The sequence below is a fragment of the Neovison vison genome, chromosome 7, assembly GCF_020171115.1.
Source record: "Neovison vison isolate M4711 chromosome 7, ASM_NN_V1, whole genome shotgun sequence".
Taxonomy (NCBI): domain Eukaryota; kingdom Metazoa; phylum Chordata; class Mammalia; order Carnivora; family Mustelidae; genus Neogale; species Neogale vison.
The window spans coordinates 195,922,970-195,940,520 of record NC_058097.1 but is presented as its reverse complement, the minus strand read 5'-3'; the positions used below and the strand labels follow the sequence as shown (position 1 = coordinate 195,940,520).

At 42.2% G+C, this 17,551-nt stretch overlaps 2 protein-coding genes across 2 annotated transcripts in view; both read left to right on the top strand.

The window, feature by feature from the left end:
- The first annotated feature begins 735 nt into the window (after positions 1-735).
- On the top strand, positions 736-1,730 carry LOC122914521 (olfactory receptor 10V1-like). The gene has a single exon (XM_044261134.1). It carries the CDS (start codon positions 766-768, stop codon positions 1,702-1,704), a length of 939 nt encoding a protein of 312 aa, XP_044117069.1. The 5' UTR covers positions 736-765; the 3' UTR covers positions 1,705-1,730.
- Positions 1,731-8,882: 7,152 nt separating this feature from the next.
- Positions 8,883-17,551, top strand: part of PATL1 (PAT1 homolog 1, processing body mRNA decay factor) — a 31,246-nt gene continuing 22,577 nt past the window's right edge. Inside the window, exons 1-2 of the mRNA XM_044259384.1 lie at positions 8,883-9,033; positions 11,048-11,159. Coding sequence (XP_044115319.1) covers positions 9,019-9,033; positions 11,048-11,159 — 127 coding nt within the window. The 5' untranslated portion in view covers positions 8,883-9,018. The remainder of the gene's footprint in view (positions 9,034-11,047; positions 11,160-17,551) is intronic.

Sequence of the window (17,551 nt, the reverse complement as noted above, 5' to 3'; positions counted from 1 at the left end):
AAAGGTGTACAAGATATCATACTTGATACTTTCTCTACGATATGCAAGAATGTGGACATTGTCCAATTGTCCTAGTGGGAAGAATTTTCTAAATGTTTATATGGATGCTGATTCTAAAACTACTGTACTTCTCTTGACTCTTGGTTAAAAACACAGGGAAAGTTTGTAAAAGGTATGGGGTGCTTATAGGGCCAATGTACTAGAAGGCTCAGAGTTTTTTCTGCAATCACAAAGCAGTAATGGGGCCATCATGCTCAGTGCCGCTGCACTGGCCCGTTGACCTCTTTTTTCTGTCTAGGAACCTAACCCTCAGAGAACAATGGAGCATCATTTATATGGGACAATATGATCCCAATGTATATTATAGGACTTGGACTCAGGATCATTACGAGTCCATATTTGATAGCCAGTATATTATTGCTAGGTAACACATGTGTTTAGAAGCTCAGGGGTTATTAGTTCAGCTGGTTCTTGCAAAACAAAAGTGAAGTCAAAGTCCTGAGCTCCATTGCCACATGGGGCAAATTAACTTGGCTCTTACTCAAAGTGACAGGCTTTCCAGTTAACCTGAGCCAATTCTCTTGAAAATGTGAGCTGGCAAACACAAGCAAGATTAGAGAGTGACATGCCCAGTATAAACTCGGCTTCGAGATTATTAAAGCTAGAGGTGCTAACACAGTATCATCACTTCATCCTAAAGCTCAAAGCACTTTCTTTCCTAACATAATTTTTCTTTTGTCCTAGAAAACCTGATGTGCCACTTTTATGGGGGATGAAAACCAAACCACAGACATCCAGTTCCACTTTCACCCATTTTCACCCATCCTGGAGATACAAATACTTATTTTTGTGGCCTTCCTGCTGATGTATATCGGCAGTCTCCTTGGTAATGCCACAATCTTCCTCACTGTCTGGGCAGAGCGTTCACTCCACACTCCCATGTATTTCTTTCTGGCCAACTTGGCAGTTCTGGAGATCTTTTACTCTTCCACTGTGGCTCCTCTCGCTTTGGTCAACCTCCTGACCATGGGGAGAATACCCATCTCTTTCACTGGCTGTGGCACACAGATGTTCTTCTTTGTCTTTCTGGGCAGTGCTGATTGTGTCCTCTTGGGGATCATGGCTTACGATCGGTTTGTAGCCATTCGGGATCCCCTACGTTACACCCTCATCATGAGATGGCAGCTGTGTGCCCAGCTGGCAGTGGGAGCCCTGGTCCTTGGCTTCATTCTAGCCTTACAACTCACAGCTCTGATTTTCCACCTGCCATTTTGTGGCCACAACAGGATCACACACTTCTACTGTGACGTACTCCCGATCTTGCGGTTGGCCTGTGGAGATACTCGAATGCAAGAAGCCATGATCTTCATTGTCAGTGTTATCATCCTTACCATTCCCTTTTCCCTGATCTCCATCTCCTACATCTTCATTGTGGCTGCCATTTTGAAGATCCGCTCTGCAGAGGGGCGGCACAAGGCCTTCTCCACCTGCTCTTCTCATTTGACTGTGGTTCTCCTCCAATATGGCTGCTGTAGCCTCATCTATTTACGCCCCAGCTCTAGCTACAATCCAGAAATGGGTCGTGTGGTGTCTGTTGTCTACACCTTCGTCACCCCTGTCTTGAACCCCTTGATCTACAGCATGAGGAACAAGGAGCTGAAAGACGCACTAAATAAGGTAACGAAAAGACATTTGCTGTGCTAGGAAATGTGGACTCACATGAATGATAAACTCAGAAAATGATAAACTCAGGGGAACTAATTTACTACTTCCTCAGGCCCCAGTTCCTATTTCTAGCTCCTGAAAGTTAGATATTAACATTTAAAATAAGAGAGAGTAAATTCTTGATGGGCAGGTATTTTGTTTTGTTCTCTAAATCCATCCCCAGTGCCTAAAAGAGCTAAAGCTGTCAATACCTGTTTATTGAATTGATGAATTCCTTCGAGTGATGTCGAAGGACATTCTATTTCTTTGTTATCTCCCCCACAAGGTTATATACGGAGATTTGCTGCTGGCATTCCATAAATACTCACAGAGTAACTACAAGAGGTTCCCTTTAAGAGCACTAATAATTCTTCAAGTTTCTACTCATAAAGCTTTACTTTTCTCCTTTCCATTGACTGAGTCTTGGGAAATGTTTATTGTGAGATCTATTATTGTTGCAAAGTTATAAAAATAATATCTGGAATGTGATAAATATCTGGAACGTATCATCATTTTGAAAGTGTAATTGGTGATGCTTTAAAATCGTAAACAGTATCTTCACCCCACTCAGAATGGGAAATTTCAAGAAGGGGTCAGGAACTAATGGTTATTTGGCAGAACCAGTATGAGAACTTCTTTCCTCTGTTCTTGCCAATCTGTCTTGCTATGGTTCTTCTTTTAAAATAACATTTTTCCTAGGTGCCTGGGTGGCTCAGTTGGCTAAGCAACTGTCTTCAGCTCAGGTCATGATCTTGAAGTCCCAGGTTTGAGTCCCACATCAGGCTCCCTGCTCAGTGTGGGGAGTCTGCTTCTCCCTCAGACCCTCTGGTGCTCTCCCTCTTTCTCTGAAAATAAAATCTTCTTAAAAAAATAAATAAATAAAATTTTTCCATTTTTAAGTATATTACATATCAATTTTAGAAAAATTGGGAAACATATAAAAGTAGAAAGGAGGGGCGCCTGGGTGGCTCAGTGGATTAAGCCGCTGCCTTCGGCTCAGGTCATGATCTCAGTGTCCTGGAATCGAGCCCCGCATCGGGCTCTTTGCTTGGCGGGAGCCTGCTTCTCTCTCTCTCTCTCTCTGCCTGACTCTCCGCCTGCTTGTGATCTCTCTCTCTGTCAAATAAATAAATAAAATCTTTAAAAAAAAAAAAAAAGTAGAAAGGAGTTAAAAACCATTTCTAACCCCACCAATGAAAATAAACCTCAGATAATGTTTGGGTACTTTATACATTATGCATATTATATTTTGAGCTTTAGTACCCTGCTTCATTCTCTTAACTTATGAACACCTGCCTTGCTCAAGTAGCCTTTTAAAACATGGTTGTCATAACATTTCCATTTATTCTTATTGGCATTTAAACGGCTACCTATCTTTCACTATCACAAGTATCACTGTGGGTGATCTTTAAATATGATTTTGTGTTAACTCTAATTACTTCCCCAGTGTTAAAATACTTTAAACCCCTATTTACACACACACATTGCCAAATTGCATTCCTGAGACTACAAATTTATACTCCCACAAACTATTTACAAAGGTATTTGCCTTATAAATTCACGGTCAACACTGGGTTGGCTTCCTTCCTTTCCTCCTTCTTTCCATTCCTCCCTCCTTCACACTCTCCCTTCTTCTTTTTTTCTGTCCTTAGTTTTTTCTTATCTGCCAATTTGATGGCTTCACAATGGCAACTGTTAATCTTGTCTACATTTACTAAATTGATCTTTTTATATATTCCATAGCTATTTAAAAATTTTTGTGGCCTTTAGTAAGATGCTTAAAGAATTTTAAAATCTATTTTTAAGTTTTTGTACTTTATTCAACACTTTCCCTATGTGCTGAAAATATTTTGAAAGTTTATTTTATACATATACTACATCTTATATATACTATTACATATATTATATGTGTATATGTTATAAAATTCAGCGTTCAAATTTTTGTTTTGTGATTTTCATTTTTATAGTAAATAAATTCTGAAAATTTATCCAGAAATCATACAAATATTCATCCATACTTTGTTCTTGCTGCTTTATGTTTAAAATTTACATGGAACGTATTTATCATTTTGAAATTTACTGTGTTGTATGCTGTGCTGTAAGGCTTTAACTTTTGCTTCAAAATAAATTACCAATTGCTTCAGTATAATTTTCAAATCGTATTTCCTTTATCCATTGAATTGAGGCATCATCTTTATCACATAGTAAATCCACATTTCTGTCAAGTTCTACTTCTCGGGTGCTTACTCTGCTCCATAAATCAGTCCGTATATATCTGCACCAACACCACCTTATTTGTACCAGTGGTATTTTATGATCATCATCATATTAGAATCTATTTATCTTTCCAGAAATTTGTCATAATTAAAAGGTTTGGAGTCTGCCTTCAAACAGGTTGTGGTGGTTTCAAAAAATCCTTTGATATCCCTCCCTTTACAGGGTTAAGCCTGATACCCCTACCTTTGAGTGCGGGCTATACTTAGTTATTTCTAGCAAATAGTACGTGGCAGAACTGATATATGACTTCTCAGACTGGGTCATTAAAAATACTGTGGCTGCAGCCTCTCCCTTATTACTCTGGGAGAAGCTGCCATGTTCTGAGAACAGCCAAGAAGCTCCATGGAGAGGTCCATGTGGAGAGAAACTGAGGCGTCTTGCCAACAGCCATGTGAGTAAACCACCCTGGGCCCACACCTGCCGTCAGATGACAGAGCCCTAGCTGACCTTTTTGACTGCCCTTCCTCAAACACTATGAGCCAGAACCACCCTGCTGAGTTGCTCCTCCTAAAATCCTGACCCTCCTAAGCTTTGTAAGATGAGAAGTGATTTTAGTTTTCCGCTGCTACGTTTTAAAGTAATTTTTTGTGCAGCAATAGATAACATAGCCCCCATTATTGGAATGAACTGACGAGCTGCATTTTAGGGGGTATCTGCATGCACATGGCCTACGTTCCACCACGGAAATCAGGGCATGTCCTTACCAAAGATTTTATAAGCTCCAAAACTGCAAAAATTTCCCAGATGTCCTTTGATTCTGTGCCAACCTCACACGCCATCCTATAAACCCAGGTAGTGGTGGTGGTGATGGTGACTTTTTTTAAAGAAAGAAAAATACCTACCTTGTAAGATTTGACTTTTTTTTTCAAGAGATTTCTTGGCCTCTCTTAACCAAAAAGCCCTGTCTCCTAACCCTTAGCCCCCATTTTCCAAAACGACCACAATGACCTATCCCTTCCCACATGCTCTCCTCCCACTGTGACACTGACACTCTTTCCATCCAGAGGTGAGGTCCATCTTTCTTGCCCTTGAATCTAGCAGAAGTGATGCTATGTCACTTTCGAGACTAGGTCATGACAGGGGATATGCTTCCAACTGGCCCTTACAGAACACTTGTTCTTGGAACCCAGCCACCAGGTGGTGAAGAAAGTAAGAAACCACGTAGAAAGTCCACATGTTAGGCACTGAGAACCCCTCTGAGGTCTCAGCTGCCAGGTAGTAAATAAAACTTCAGACGGTTCCAACAACCAACCAGTCATTCCCAGCTGCAAGCAGTACCGTGTGATGCCACCTGGGGCAGAGATGAGCTGCTCCCCTTGTGTCCCCCTCAAACGGAGATTCATTGGCAAAATAAATCATTATTGTTGTTTTAACCACTGAATTCAGACGGTCCGTTATGTGTATCGAATAACTACAACATTCCAAGTTAACCATCAAAGTCCAAAATATCACGTGTTTTACATTATAAGTTTCCTATCTCGCTAATGGCGGGGGGGGGGGGGGGGAGAATACCAGAATCCAAGCATCTCTTCAATCAAAAGTGTCCTGACTTAAGTTGTTAGCGAATGGGTGAGGGAAACAAGTGTGCCTGAATTCTTAAACATCACTGTATATTTTACATCAGTCTTCTCTGTATGTAATAGAATGCCTCAAGACTGTTAATGGTGTTCCTGGAACTTTTGACTAATTTTCACACTTTGTTGAACAAAACTTTTTCTTTTGCAAGGTTTGCCCAAAGGAAGAGAGAGAGCCAAGTTCCCTCCAGTATAGCAGTCTCCACAGAGAGCCTGAAATCTCTCTCTTTCCCCAACTGTCTCAGGAAAAGGCCGGAAACTAGAAGCTTACCTGCCTCCTCTCATTTAGACATGGGGAAATACAGAAGACCAGCTAATGCCAGAAACAGATCACCACGGAGCCCATGGCACAGGGAACACCAAGGTGTTGGACGGGGAGTTAAGCTTTTAAGCTTTCACAGGATTTCCTCTCTTACTCCCTACTCTTCAGCTACCTTGCCCCCCATTTCCTTAGACCAGCTGTTGCCAGTAAAATGGGCAAAGGATATATTCTGAATGGGATGCTGCCACCTGACCCTGTTCCAGTGATTCTATGGGAACTGTTAAGAAACCAAGGCAAAGAATCAAAAAACGAAATCTTGCCACTTGCAACGACGTGAATGGAACTAGAGGGTATTATGCTAAGCGAAATAAGTCAATGAGAGAAAGACAATTATCAAGTAATCTCTCTGTTATGAGGAATTTGAGAGGCAGGGTGGGGGTTGTGGGGGTTAGGGAGGGAGAAAATTAAACAAGATGGGACGGGGAAGGCAGACAAACCATAAGAGACTCTTAATCTCAGGAAACATACTGAGGGTTGCTGGGGGGTGGAGGGGAGGGAAAGAGTGGCTGGATTATGGACATTGGGGAGGGTATGTGCTATGGTGTCTGCTGTGAAATGTGTAAGCCTGATGATTCACAGACCTGTATCCCTGAAACAAGTAATACATTATATGTTAACTAAAAATAATAAATAAATGAAATAGTCTCACAAGAAAATGGATTGTTTTACCTCAATTTTTTAAAAAAATTACAGAGCCTATAAATACCACAAGGGATTATTTGTAGCTTTTGGGGAAAGGACAGACGGCATTAAAGAAAACTCTGGTTTTATCTAACCAATGTCCTCCTCCATCTATCAAAGCCTCTTCTACCTACCTGGTGTGCAAGAGACTTTTCTTTCACCCACTCACTGGACACTCTCCAGAGACATCATACCTTATCTCTAAAGAATCACTTGTCAAAAAAAACTTGTATCCTCCCCAACTTAATAAAGGATTACATTACACAACTTTTTTTTTTTAATGCATTATTCTCTTTCGAAAACCCTCAATCTCCTTCATGAACAGGTATTAGGTGAGGGGGAAAAAGGGTAATTTTGTTAATCCAGTGACACCTTGACTTCTGCTTAATTACTGCTTATTCTTTCTTTCTTTCCCAAGTTCACCCATTTCACTTATATTCAGCTTTCCTATTTTCCTTTATAAACGTCTTTAGCTATATCCTGAATCTCTTGATATCTTTTATCACTCAGTTCTAAGTAGTTTCTGCTTGCCATTGTATTTTCTTAAGTAGTCCATGAATTAGAGATGTGTTTCTTTTTAACATCTGATTTCTAACACAGTGATGAGAAAACATGGTTTGTAAACATCTTCCATAAAGAGCCAGTGAGTAACTATTTTAGCCTTTGCTTGCAGAATGGTCTCCAGTCTAAGTACTCATCTCTGCCTTCCTTGCCCTAAGGCAAAGACAATTTATAAATAAATGAGAGTGACTGTATTCCAACAAAGCTTTACTTAAAAAGGCAGGCAACTTTGTCTGATTCAGCCAAGAGTCATAGTTTCCAACCCCTGGTCTATAGCACCAATGCTTTGGTCATTGTCAAGACTTGCTGTTACCTAATACTGTTTTGTAATGTTCAGTGCATGCCTGAAACCCAACAATCACCTTATGCTCCGGCTGCTACTCTTCTTCAAGGTTCAGGCCTGGCCCACGCAAGTACTTGCTTTTGTGAAAGGATCACAGTGCTTCAGATACTAGGTTTTGGAATGAGAGAGTCCCCAGCTGGCAGCATTGCCACTTGCCATTGGGTGGTTTGGGGCAAATTACCTAACATCTCTAATTCTTTGGTTCCTCACGCACAAAAGAGAGAAAATAATAGTACCTACCTCGTGGGGTTGGGATAAGGAAGGATAGAATGAGATAATCCATTTACAGTACCTAGCAGAGTGCCAGGTTAGACCTCAATCATTATACCATTGAACCACTACTGTGAGGCAGGTACCATTAAACCCATTTCACAAAGAAATTAAGGCTCAGAGATGTTTTGGTAACTTGCCCAAATCTGATGGCCAGTGACAAAGCACCGATTCCCACCCAGAACTTCTATTTCCAAATCCAGAGTGTCCAGACTTGGGGTCTGATTAGCATGTGAGGAATTTACTGTATGCCATTCCTAGGCCAGGCAGCATTTTCAGACACGCGGAGAAAGGAGTTGCGAAGTTTAGTCCTTAGGGGAAAAGAGAGAGTTCCATGAGCTCTAAGGGGCCCGAAGGGGCCCGGGCGGTGCCCGCACGGATGACGAACCACCAGAACCCAGACAAACTCTTTCCTGGGCTCGGTCCGCTCCAGAGGCGTGTCCCCCAGCAGCGCAGCCGGGGTGGAGCTCCGCGGCCTCGTTGACCTTGCTGCCCACGGCCGCGCTGCCCTTTCTGGCTCCCCCGCGCCACGTGCCCGGAGCGCCTAGCGCCTAAAAATATCACCCCGGTTGAGCCTCCCGGAACGAGCCTCCGCTTTTTAAAAACCGGGCGCCGTCATCACCTCGAGATACATAAATCACAGCCCCGACCTGCTGTGGACTCAGCGGGTGGCGTGCCGCTCACAGCGGTGACGACTTCAGCCCCTCTCGAGGACCTGCACCTGTCGGGCTTTGCCCCCTCCACTCCGCGCACAGGGTGTCTCGCCAGGACCACCGAGCCCCCCGAAGACCGCGCTGGTCGCTGGAAAAACAGCCCAGGAACCTCCATTTCTCCGAGCCCAGGATCGGCCTGGGGCTCTCTAAAGCCATACCCTGTGACAATCACAGGGGTTTTCTCCGCCCCGTCGGTGACGGAAAACTCGTGACTCGGACCTGAGCGCTGGGCGGGCGCAGAGAAGCCGGGGGCGGAGCTGCGAGTCGGGCTCGCGAGGAAGCCCCCGACGGGCGGCGCGTGCGCAGTCTCTCTCCACGGGACCTCCTTCCCGCCGCTGAGACTAGGAAGCGGGACGCCAAATCTGTCCCCGCGCAGCCGCCGCGCCGGGCGCCGAGCGGGGCGGCCGCCCTCCCCGAGGCGCGCCTGTGCACGTTCCCACGCACGCTCCGGCGTACGGCGGCGGCCAGGGGTCGCGAGCCGGTGGAGGACCCGCGCGCGGAGGAGCCGGGGAGTCAGCGCTTCTTCCCTCCCTCCCCCACTCCCCTCCCCGCTCCCTCCCCCCCTCCCCAAGAATGTTCCGCTACGAGGTGAGCTCTTGCGACCGGAAGTGACCCCTCCCTCCCTCCCGCGCCCCCTTTCCTCTCTCGCCCCCCGCGCGTCGGTCCCGCGCCCCTGGGGGAGGAGGGGGCTGGCGGCGGGACCCAGGGGACCGAGTAGAACGCTTGGGGCCTGGGGTCGCGGGTTTAATCCGTGGGGGCTGAGCCGGCTCCAGGGGGCGGGACTGTCCTATCAGTTGCCGCTGGGGAGAGTTGGCCTCTGTTTTGGGGTGGGGAGGGCCCGTTAAGTGCTGTAACCAGGCCATCCCCCATCCGCACCCCGGCAGGAACCGCGGAGGGGAGAGCGTTGCCCCCATCCTTGAGGGAGAGTCTCCCGGGAAAGCCTAGAGACGCGTTTCCCGCCCTGGACCCGGAACCCCCCCCCCCCAATTACACACACACCCGTGCGCACGGGCACCCAGCGGGTCAGGGGGGCCTGGACTTGTCCTTTACTGGGGCCCGAGACGGTTTACCGAAGAGGGCTCCGAGTTGGGAGGGGGCGTGTCCCGTAGAAGTTCCGGGCGAGGGGAACAAGACCTGTGTTTGGTGACCATCCCGGGAATGTAGCAATAGTAGAGAGTCCTGCCCCTGCCACTAACTCGCTGTATGACCTTGAGCTACTCCTAGTCTCTGGACAGAAAGTTTCTAGACTTGTAGACTGAAAGGGCTGCTCTGGGTGATCCCGAAGAGTCTTTCTAATTTAAAAAAGCAGTGATTTGGTTAAGTTGATCTCTGCTGTGGAAGCTGTTGCATGCCTGCTTCGTGGAAGTTTGGAAGGGTTTAAGACGGGTAGAATGGCCTTTTGGCCTAACCTTGCCTTTGGGAAAGTCTGTTTAAGGAGGTTGTCTGGCAAGGTGTATCACAGACCTGCTATTGATGTGTGGTATTGTGATTCTGAGTCTTTGAAAATTGGGGCCACAGGTACTTATACTTGATAGGAATGGTTCAAGACCAAACTGACTTGATGTAAACGTGGGAGAGAGGATGAGGTGCGGTAGGCAGAGTTTCCAAAAGAAGAGAACTTGGGAAATAAATCAGTTGAAAACTGAAAAGGGGGGGGGTGGTATTTAAAATAGAACTGAGCTAAATTGTTGTGGTGATAACTAGCATTGTTTAGCAAATTTGCAGTCTTTACTTCATTTAATCCTTACAACCCTCTAAGGTATTGTCCCTTTGTTGCCACTCTGAGTAAATGTAGAGCCGGAGACACACTAGGTACTTAGACGTGTTTAATGAGTTAACCAGAATATGACTTAGCCAAGTTTACACCGCTTGTAAGAAGGGGCCACAACTTGAATTCATCATATCCTAACTTTTCCAGAGTTCACTTAATTAGGTTTGAGATTTTAGCTTTCTGTTTCATCACCAGATGAAAACAGAAGAGGGGAAATGAAGAGAAAGCTTTAAGAGGACATAATAGTTGAAATTTTGACATGAACCTGAGGAACATGATACTTTTGTTGAAAGATCTACATAAAACTCAAAGTAATGATAAAGTGTACATTTTGAGTTGTCATTACTATTCTAACCAGTGATGTCAAGAAAGTTGGGGGCCTAATTTCTTGGTTGCATGAAGAGATACTGTTATTAAATTCTTGATAGAGAAATGGAGTGTTTCGGAAAAGAGAAACTGAAAGAGGATACTGCCATTTTTCAATGTCAGGGAAATTGGAGGTAGAAAAAATGATGTGTTTACAAGAGATCATATTCTAAGCTATTGTGATGATGGGGAAGACAAAATGAACTTTTTTTTAAAAGATTTTATTTATTTGAGAGAGAGAGAATGAGAGAGAAAGAGAGCATGAGAGGGAAGAGGTAGAGGAAGAAGCAGACTCCTCGCCAAATAGAGAGCCGGATGTGGGACTCTGTCTGGGGACTCCAGGATCGTGACCTGAGCGGAAGGCAGTCACTTAACCAACTGAGCCACTCAGGGTCCCCAAAATGGACATTTTTTAAATGAAGGTGTGAACTTCATGAATAGCTGATCTCTTTTCTCTTTTTTTAGTCTTTAGAGGATTGTCCTCTGGATGAAGATGAAGATGCATTTCAGGGCTTGGGAGAAGAAGATGAGGAGATTGATCAATTCAATGATGATACATTTGGGTCAGGTGCTGTTGGTAAGTGACATCTTTCTCTTTTTTTTTTTTTTTTTTTTTTTAAAGATTTTATTTATTTATTTGACAGAGAGAAATCACAAGTAGATGGAGAGGCAGGCAGAGAGAGAGAGGGAAGCAGGCTCCCTGCCAAACAGAGAGCCCGATGCAGGACTCGATCCCAGGACCCCGAGATCATGACCCGAGCCGAAGGCAGCGGCTTAAGCCACTGAGCCACCCAGGTCTTTCTCTTTTAATGTCATTTAGGTTTCTTGTTCTTCCAGTGTTCTCTTTTGTAAGTGCTTTGTCTTAGTAGGAGTAACTACATTCACAAATTTAGCAAAATATTCTATTCTTGGTCTCAGAATAGTTCAGTCTTCACTGGAAGCATCTACCTCAATGCCCTGGGCCCCTCTTTTGCCTCATTTATATTTAAAACCAGATGCTTCCTGAGCCCTGTGCCTTCTGGCTATATTATCTATAGCTCTAGGTTGATGCTGTAAGGTATGCTAGTCATTAGACAAGTAGACATTGTTTAAAGATTTAAAATAATCCTAGAAGAAGGAAATTTTTATTTTTGGAACATGTAAGTTTTGGGAAATTAGTAGACTAAAAGAAAACTTGGCCTTGGGTGTGTATGTTTTAAAACTCAGGTAACCATTGGTATATTGCATGACCCTGCTGTTGCCTTACATAGTATCTTCAATAAAATAAAAAACATTTTATTCTAAGAATTGTGCTGATAGGAAGTCTTCATAAGTTAGAAAAGTGCTCACACAGATGAAAGTTTCCCATCCCTAGATATAGATAAATATTTTAGGAGTTAGAAAGGGTAAACAATTGAAGAGTCAGGCTAAACTCAACATGGCTCAGAGTTATAGTAATCTAAAATGGGAAACTTAGACAACAGATTTATATGATAAAGTTTGAGAATTAGAGATCCTTAAGCAAATATACTAATAAAATGTATTTTAAAAAAGAAGTAGGTAAGAGTTAATGTAAATATTTTTGCTTTAACCATTGGTGTAGAAAAGTAGCAATAAAAATGTTTCTGTTGGGATGTGTAAATCTGTGTGATTTCTTTGAAATAAGCTTTCTGTCTGTGCAACAAATATTCAAAGTTAAGTAGCAAGAGGAAATTTCACAATAGTGACTGATCTTAAGATGTTTAATATCAAAAACAAAAGGTTTTAAAGGTGTGAAAGTGGCTCCTTGTTTTGCAGTGATGTGACCCACTTGAATTTATTAAAACTTAGACCAAGTTGAATTAACTGGGAAAAAGGAGAAAGCATAGTATTTTTAGTCAAAGTTTACAAAATTCGGTAGAGAGTAAAACTGCCACTCTCAGGAGCAGCAGGAGAACCACTTAAGGTAGAAGTGAGACTGATTACAGAAGGAAACCAAAGACCTTTTGGATCATAGCCATAGTTTAGGAGATGAGATCCTACAAGAGGATGACATGATCTAAGATGCTGTTCTCTCTCCATGGAGATCACTGGGGAAGAGATGTTGACTAGAATTGCAAATACAAGGAACTGATGTGAATTGCAAATTGTATCTGGAAGTTAGTTTAGTAATAACCTATAGGATACAATAGAGGTTACAGACATTGTGTGCATGTTTCTAGAACTTCTTTTCTCTTAAAGTATTGTACTGAATGTTATTTTTTTAAGCAAATTCCTCAGGTTTAAATAAAATTGGTGGGATTGATTTATAGGTACTGTATTAAAATGAGACAGCATACTAAAATGTCCTCAGTTTTGAACCTGGACAGAAGAGTAATAGTTTCATCTCTTCTCATTGACTTCCAGCGTGCTATGGACAGTCTTTTTCTGCTTCTGTGTTCCCCACAAGTTAGGGAAAATATTGTCTTAAAAGGACATTAGAGTGTGCAGAATTCTGTATGATATGATGGGAAAAAAGAAAAGTGCACACACGTTGAAAAAGCCCCTAGGGTTCTACTTTAAAAGAACAGGTAGCAAAAAGTAAAGGCAGTGAAATAGCATATGGTTAGCCCACTTTGTACCCCAGGGCAGAAGTGATTAAGTAAGACTTTTCTTGGTCAACAAAGTTTGTAATGGGGAAAAGATGTCCAAATATGAATCTTTATAATATACACTAATTACAAAGTTAAAATCTTCGGGAGAGAGAGAGCACGTGTGTGCATATGAGTTGGGGGGGAGGGGCAGAGGGAGAGACAATCTTAAGTAGTCTCGGTGCTCAAAAGGGACGCCAGTACAGGGCTCGATCTCAGGACCTGAGCCGAAATCAAGAGCTGGACACTTAACTGACTGAGTCACCCACATGTCCCTCATGTTAAAATCTTAATTCTTCAGGGGGCACTGGGGTGGCTCAGTTGGTTGTGTCTGACTTTGGCACAGGTTGTGATCTCAGGGTCCTGGGACCAAGCCCTGTGGCTGGCTCCCTGCTCAGTGGAGAGTCTGCTTGGTCTGCGTATCCCTCTTCCTCTACCCCCAAACTCTCCCCACCCCCAACACTCATGCTCTCACATGCTTGTGCATGCTCCCTCTCAAATAAAATCTTTTTTTTAAAACTTACTTCTTCATAATATCTTGATACAAATATTGTACAGATATATTTATTTATTTATTTTTAAAGATTTTATTTATTTGACACACAGAGAGAGAAATCACAAGTAGGCAGAGAGGCAGGCAGAGAGAGGGGGGAAAGCAGGCTCTCTGCTGAGCAGAGAGCCCGATGTGGGACTCAATCCCAGGACCCTGAGATTATGACCTGAGCTGAAGGCAGAGGCTTAACCCACTGAGCCACCCAGGTGCCCCCAGATTTATTTATTAAAAAAATTGCTAAGTCAGCCTGTGATTTGTTTAATGCACCATACAGGTAGATACATAGCTGGTGTGAAGAATTTAAATCAGGAGGTAAAATGTCAGACCTTGGACATATGTTATGGTTTGATAGTTTTTAACTCAAAGAGTTAGTGTCTTGAATGATACTTGTTAGTTATTTGAAGTCACTGGCTGCTAATGCTCTGATGTCATCTTTCCTTAAGAAACTAGTCCTTGTCTTCTGCATGGAAAAATGTTTACATCATCTTTAGAGCAGTAAATAGCCACAGTAATCTCAGCTCATTCTCTAAAAATAAAGTTCACACTTGCAGAGTGCTTATTATCTGCTAGGCACCATTATGAATGTTTTATATTTATTATTAATCCTCACAAGAACCCTGCGAGGTAGGTACTGTTATTATCCTCATTTTAACAAATGAGATAGAAGACTATGAGAGAGGCGAAGTAACTATAAATGCAATCAGGGTAAACTACCAGTTATGTTTGAACAGTCCTTGGGGAATCTCTGGGAATCTCCTGCCTTTGCTTGGAAGAGCCCCCCATTGTTTCCACTTCCCTTCTATTTTTTTTTTTTAAGATTGTTATCTATTTATTTGATAGAGATCACAAGTAGGCAGAGAGGCAGGCAGAGAGAGGGGGAAGCAGGCTCTCTACTGAGCAGAGAGCCCGATGTGGGGCTCGATCCCAGGACCCTGAGATCATGACCCGAGCCGAAGGCAGAGGCTCAAACCACTGAGCCACCCAGGCGCCCCTCCACTTCCCTTCTATTGATAGCTGCTATAATCTTTAGGGACTAAGGTTGTCTTAAAATTAAATCACCTGTACTGCCTTTTCATGTGGAATTTATTCAGAATTATTCCTGAGATAGGCAGTGGGGGGCGGGATGGGGGGAGTTGGGTTGGGCGTTGCTAGTTGCTAGCTGTGGGTGGATTCAGTAACCGGTCACATCAGGGTAGAGATTAATTAGTTGAAGGAAAACAAAACCTCTTTTTCTTCATTTTTCTGGTATACCTTTGCCTACCCTTTATTATTTTGACCATTGTGGATCAGGGTCAAGCTTTGTTATATCTGAGTGACTTTATTTTTAGGTCATTTGAAAAAGATACGAGTGAAGTATCCTCTAATAGTAGGGGCTTGTGATCTTTTGATATTGCTTCACATGAGTTTTCACAAGAGCAGGGAAAACCTAAAATGATAATGATGGGATTCTGTGGCTTAGATTCCTTTGCCTTCATCGTTCAGACAGTAGTAGTTAATTCACAACAGAGCCCTTCTCGCAGAATACGGCTATTTAACGAGTTTTTTTTTAAATTAAGGACAAACTGTTCATCTTTGGTAGGCTCTAACAAACTTAGTAAGCATGAGTATGGGAGGTAGTAAATGAAAACAACACAAGTTTAAGAATCCTGCATTAGAGTAATCCACTAACAAATTAACTTTTTTTTTTTAAGATTTTTTTTTTTATTTATTTGACAGAAAGATCACAAGTAGGCAGAGAGGCAGGCAGAGAGAGAGGAGGAAGCAGGCTCCTTGCCAAGCAGAGAGCCCGAGGTGGGACTCGATCCCAGGACCCTGAGATCATGACCGGAGCTGAAGGCAGAGGCTCAACCCACTGAGCCACCCAGGCATCCACAAATTAACTTCTTAAATTGGGGAAATAAATGTTTTTTAAAAATCCCCTCATTCAGTATTATAGAGTCCCCATTTTTTGGCATCACTGAATTAGTAAAATTACAAAAAACAATCTGTTCTTTAAAACGTACTCAGCTTACTCTTCCTTAGCAAAGATGACACAAATATTAATGTCAACGGTGGTTTTTTTTTTAAATTTACATTTAATTAGCCAACATACAGTACATCATTAGTTTTTGATGTAATGGTCAGTGATTCATTAGTTGCATGTAATACCCAGTACAATTGATTTTTTTTTTAAGATTTTATTTATTTATTTGACAGAGAGAGAGAGAGATCACAAGTAGGCAGAAAGGGAAGCAGAGAGAGAGGGAAGCAGGCTCCCTGCTGAGCAGAGAGCCTGATGCGGGGCTCGATCCCAGGACCCGGGGATCATGACCTGAGCCGAAGGCAGAGGCTTTAACCCGCTGAGCCACCCAGGTGCCCCCAGCTGATTTTTAATAACACTAATCTTTAAGAATATTTTTCCAGATAACTGATAATTTAAATTAATGTTGTAGTTTTCCTCTAAAGTGAATTTTTTTCTTTACCACAAGTGGTACATTGAAATATACCACAGTGCCCAAAGACTAGACAATGATTCCGATCATACCAAATTATACATCTGAAGTCTCCCTTTATCCCTAGTCACATAAAACTAGGATCACTAGTTTTATGTGATACATTGTTATGGAATAAAAATCATGAATTTTAAAAGGGACTTAAGCTACTTAATATTTGCATAAGATGTTAAGATATATTACAGTATTAATCATTACATTGAAAATTGCAAATAATCCAAGTTTCCATCAGTAAGGGATAAGTTAAATTAGTATATCAATAGATCAGAATCTTAAACAGCATTAAAAAGAATGAGGTAATGTTATCAGTAGTTACATGCAAGTGTATATACATGAAAAGTATCCGAGATGTATTGCTTAAATAAAAAGAAACAAGTTGAACTTTATAGTTTGCATTTTGAAAAACTTAACATACCTGTAGAATTCTGGGGAACATTCTAAGTTATATATTTGTGTGATGTTTAAATTTTTAATTAATAGGATTTTCTTTGTAAGCAGGAAAAAAGTTAATATTAACAAGTTGTACATGAGCCCCTCAGAAAATTGTCAATAAATCTAAAGAATCTCTCTCTTTTTTTTTTTTTTTTTTTTTGAGTGACTACCATTTATTTTAACCTTGTTGTATACCAGACATCTTTCTTTTTTCTTGTTATGGTGCCTCCAGTTCTTCTTTCCTCTTTTTTCTTTTAATGAGGTACATAGAAAAATTATATGAGAAGGATTGCCATTGAGGACACTTGCAGAGAGAATTCTGTGTTTTTATGTTAGTTATAAAGAGAATTATCAGGGCATCTGGGTGGCGCAGTCGGTTAAGGGTCTGCCTTCGGCTCAGGTCATGATCTTGAGGTCCAAACCATCCAGTCCTGCCTTGGGCTCCTTGGTCAGTGGGAAGTCGGCTTCTCCCTCTGCTTCAGCCCCTGCTTATGCATGCTGCTTGAGCACTTGCTGTTTCTCTGACAAATAAAATCTTTAAAAAGAGAGAGAGAAAAAAAATTTTTTTAAATTAATAGAGAGAAGAATGATCTGTTACCGTTTTCTGTTGAATTTTATAGGGCGTAAAGAACAAACTAAGAATAAAATATATACAGATACATTAGGTTTTTGTAGAGTTTGAAAGTCTTGCATGTTTAGATGAGGTGAAGGTAGCATTAAAATGAAAAGGCTATTTAGGGAATGTTTCCATGAGGAGGAAAAGGTATCTGAATTTGAATGCCAGAAGGGGAAAAACACTGAGTCAAACTTTTGCAGTGGAAGCAGAATGGAGGAATGAGATAGAGGAGCACTGGAATGACAGAGCGAGGGAAATAAGGTCTAGTTCTAGAGAAGCTGACGGAGG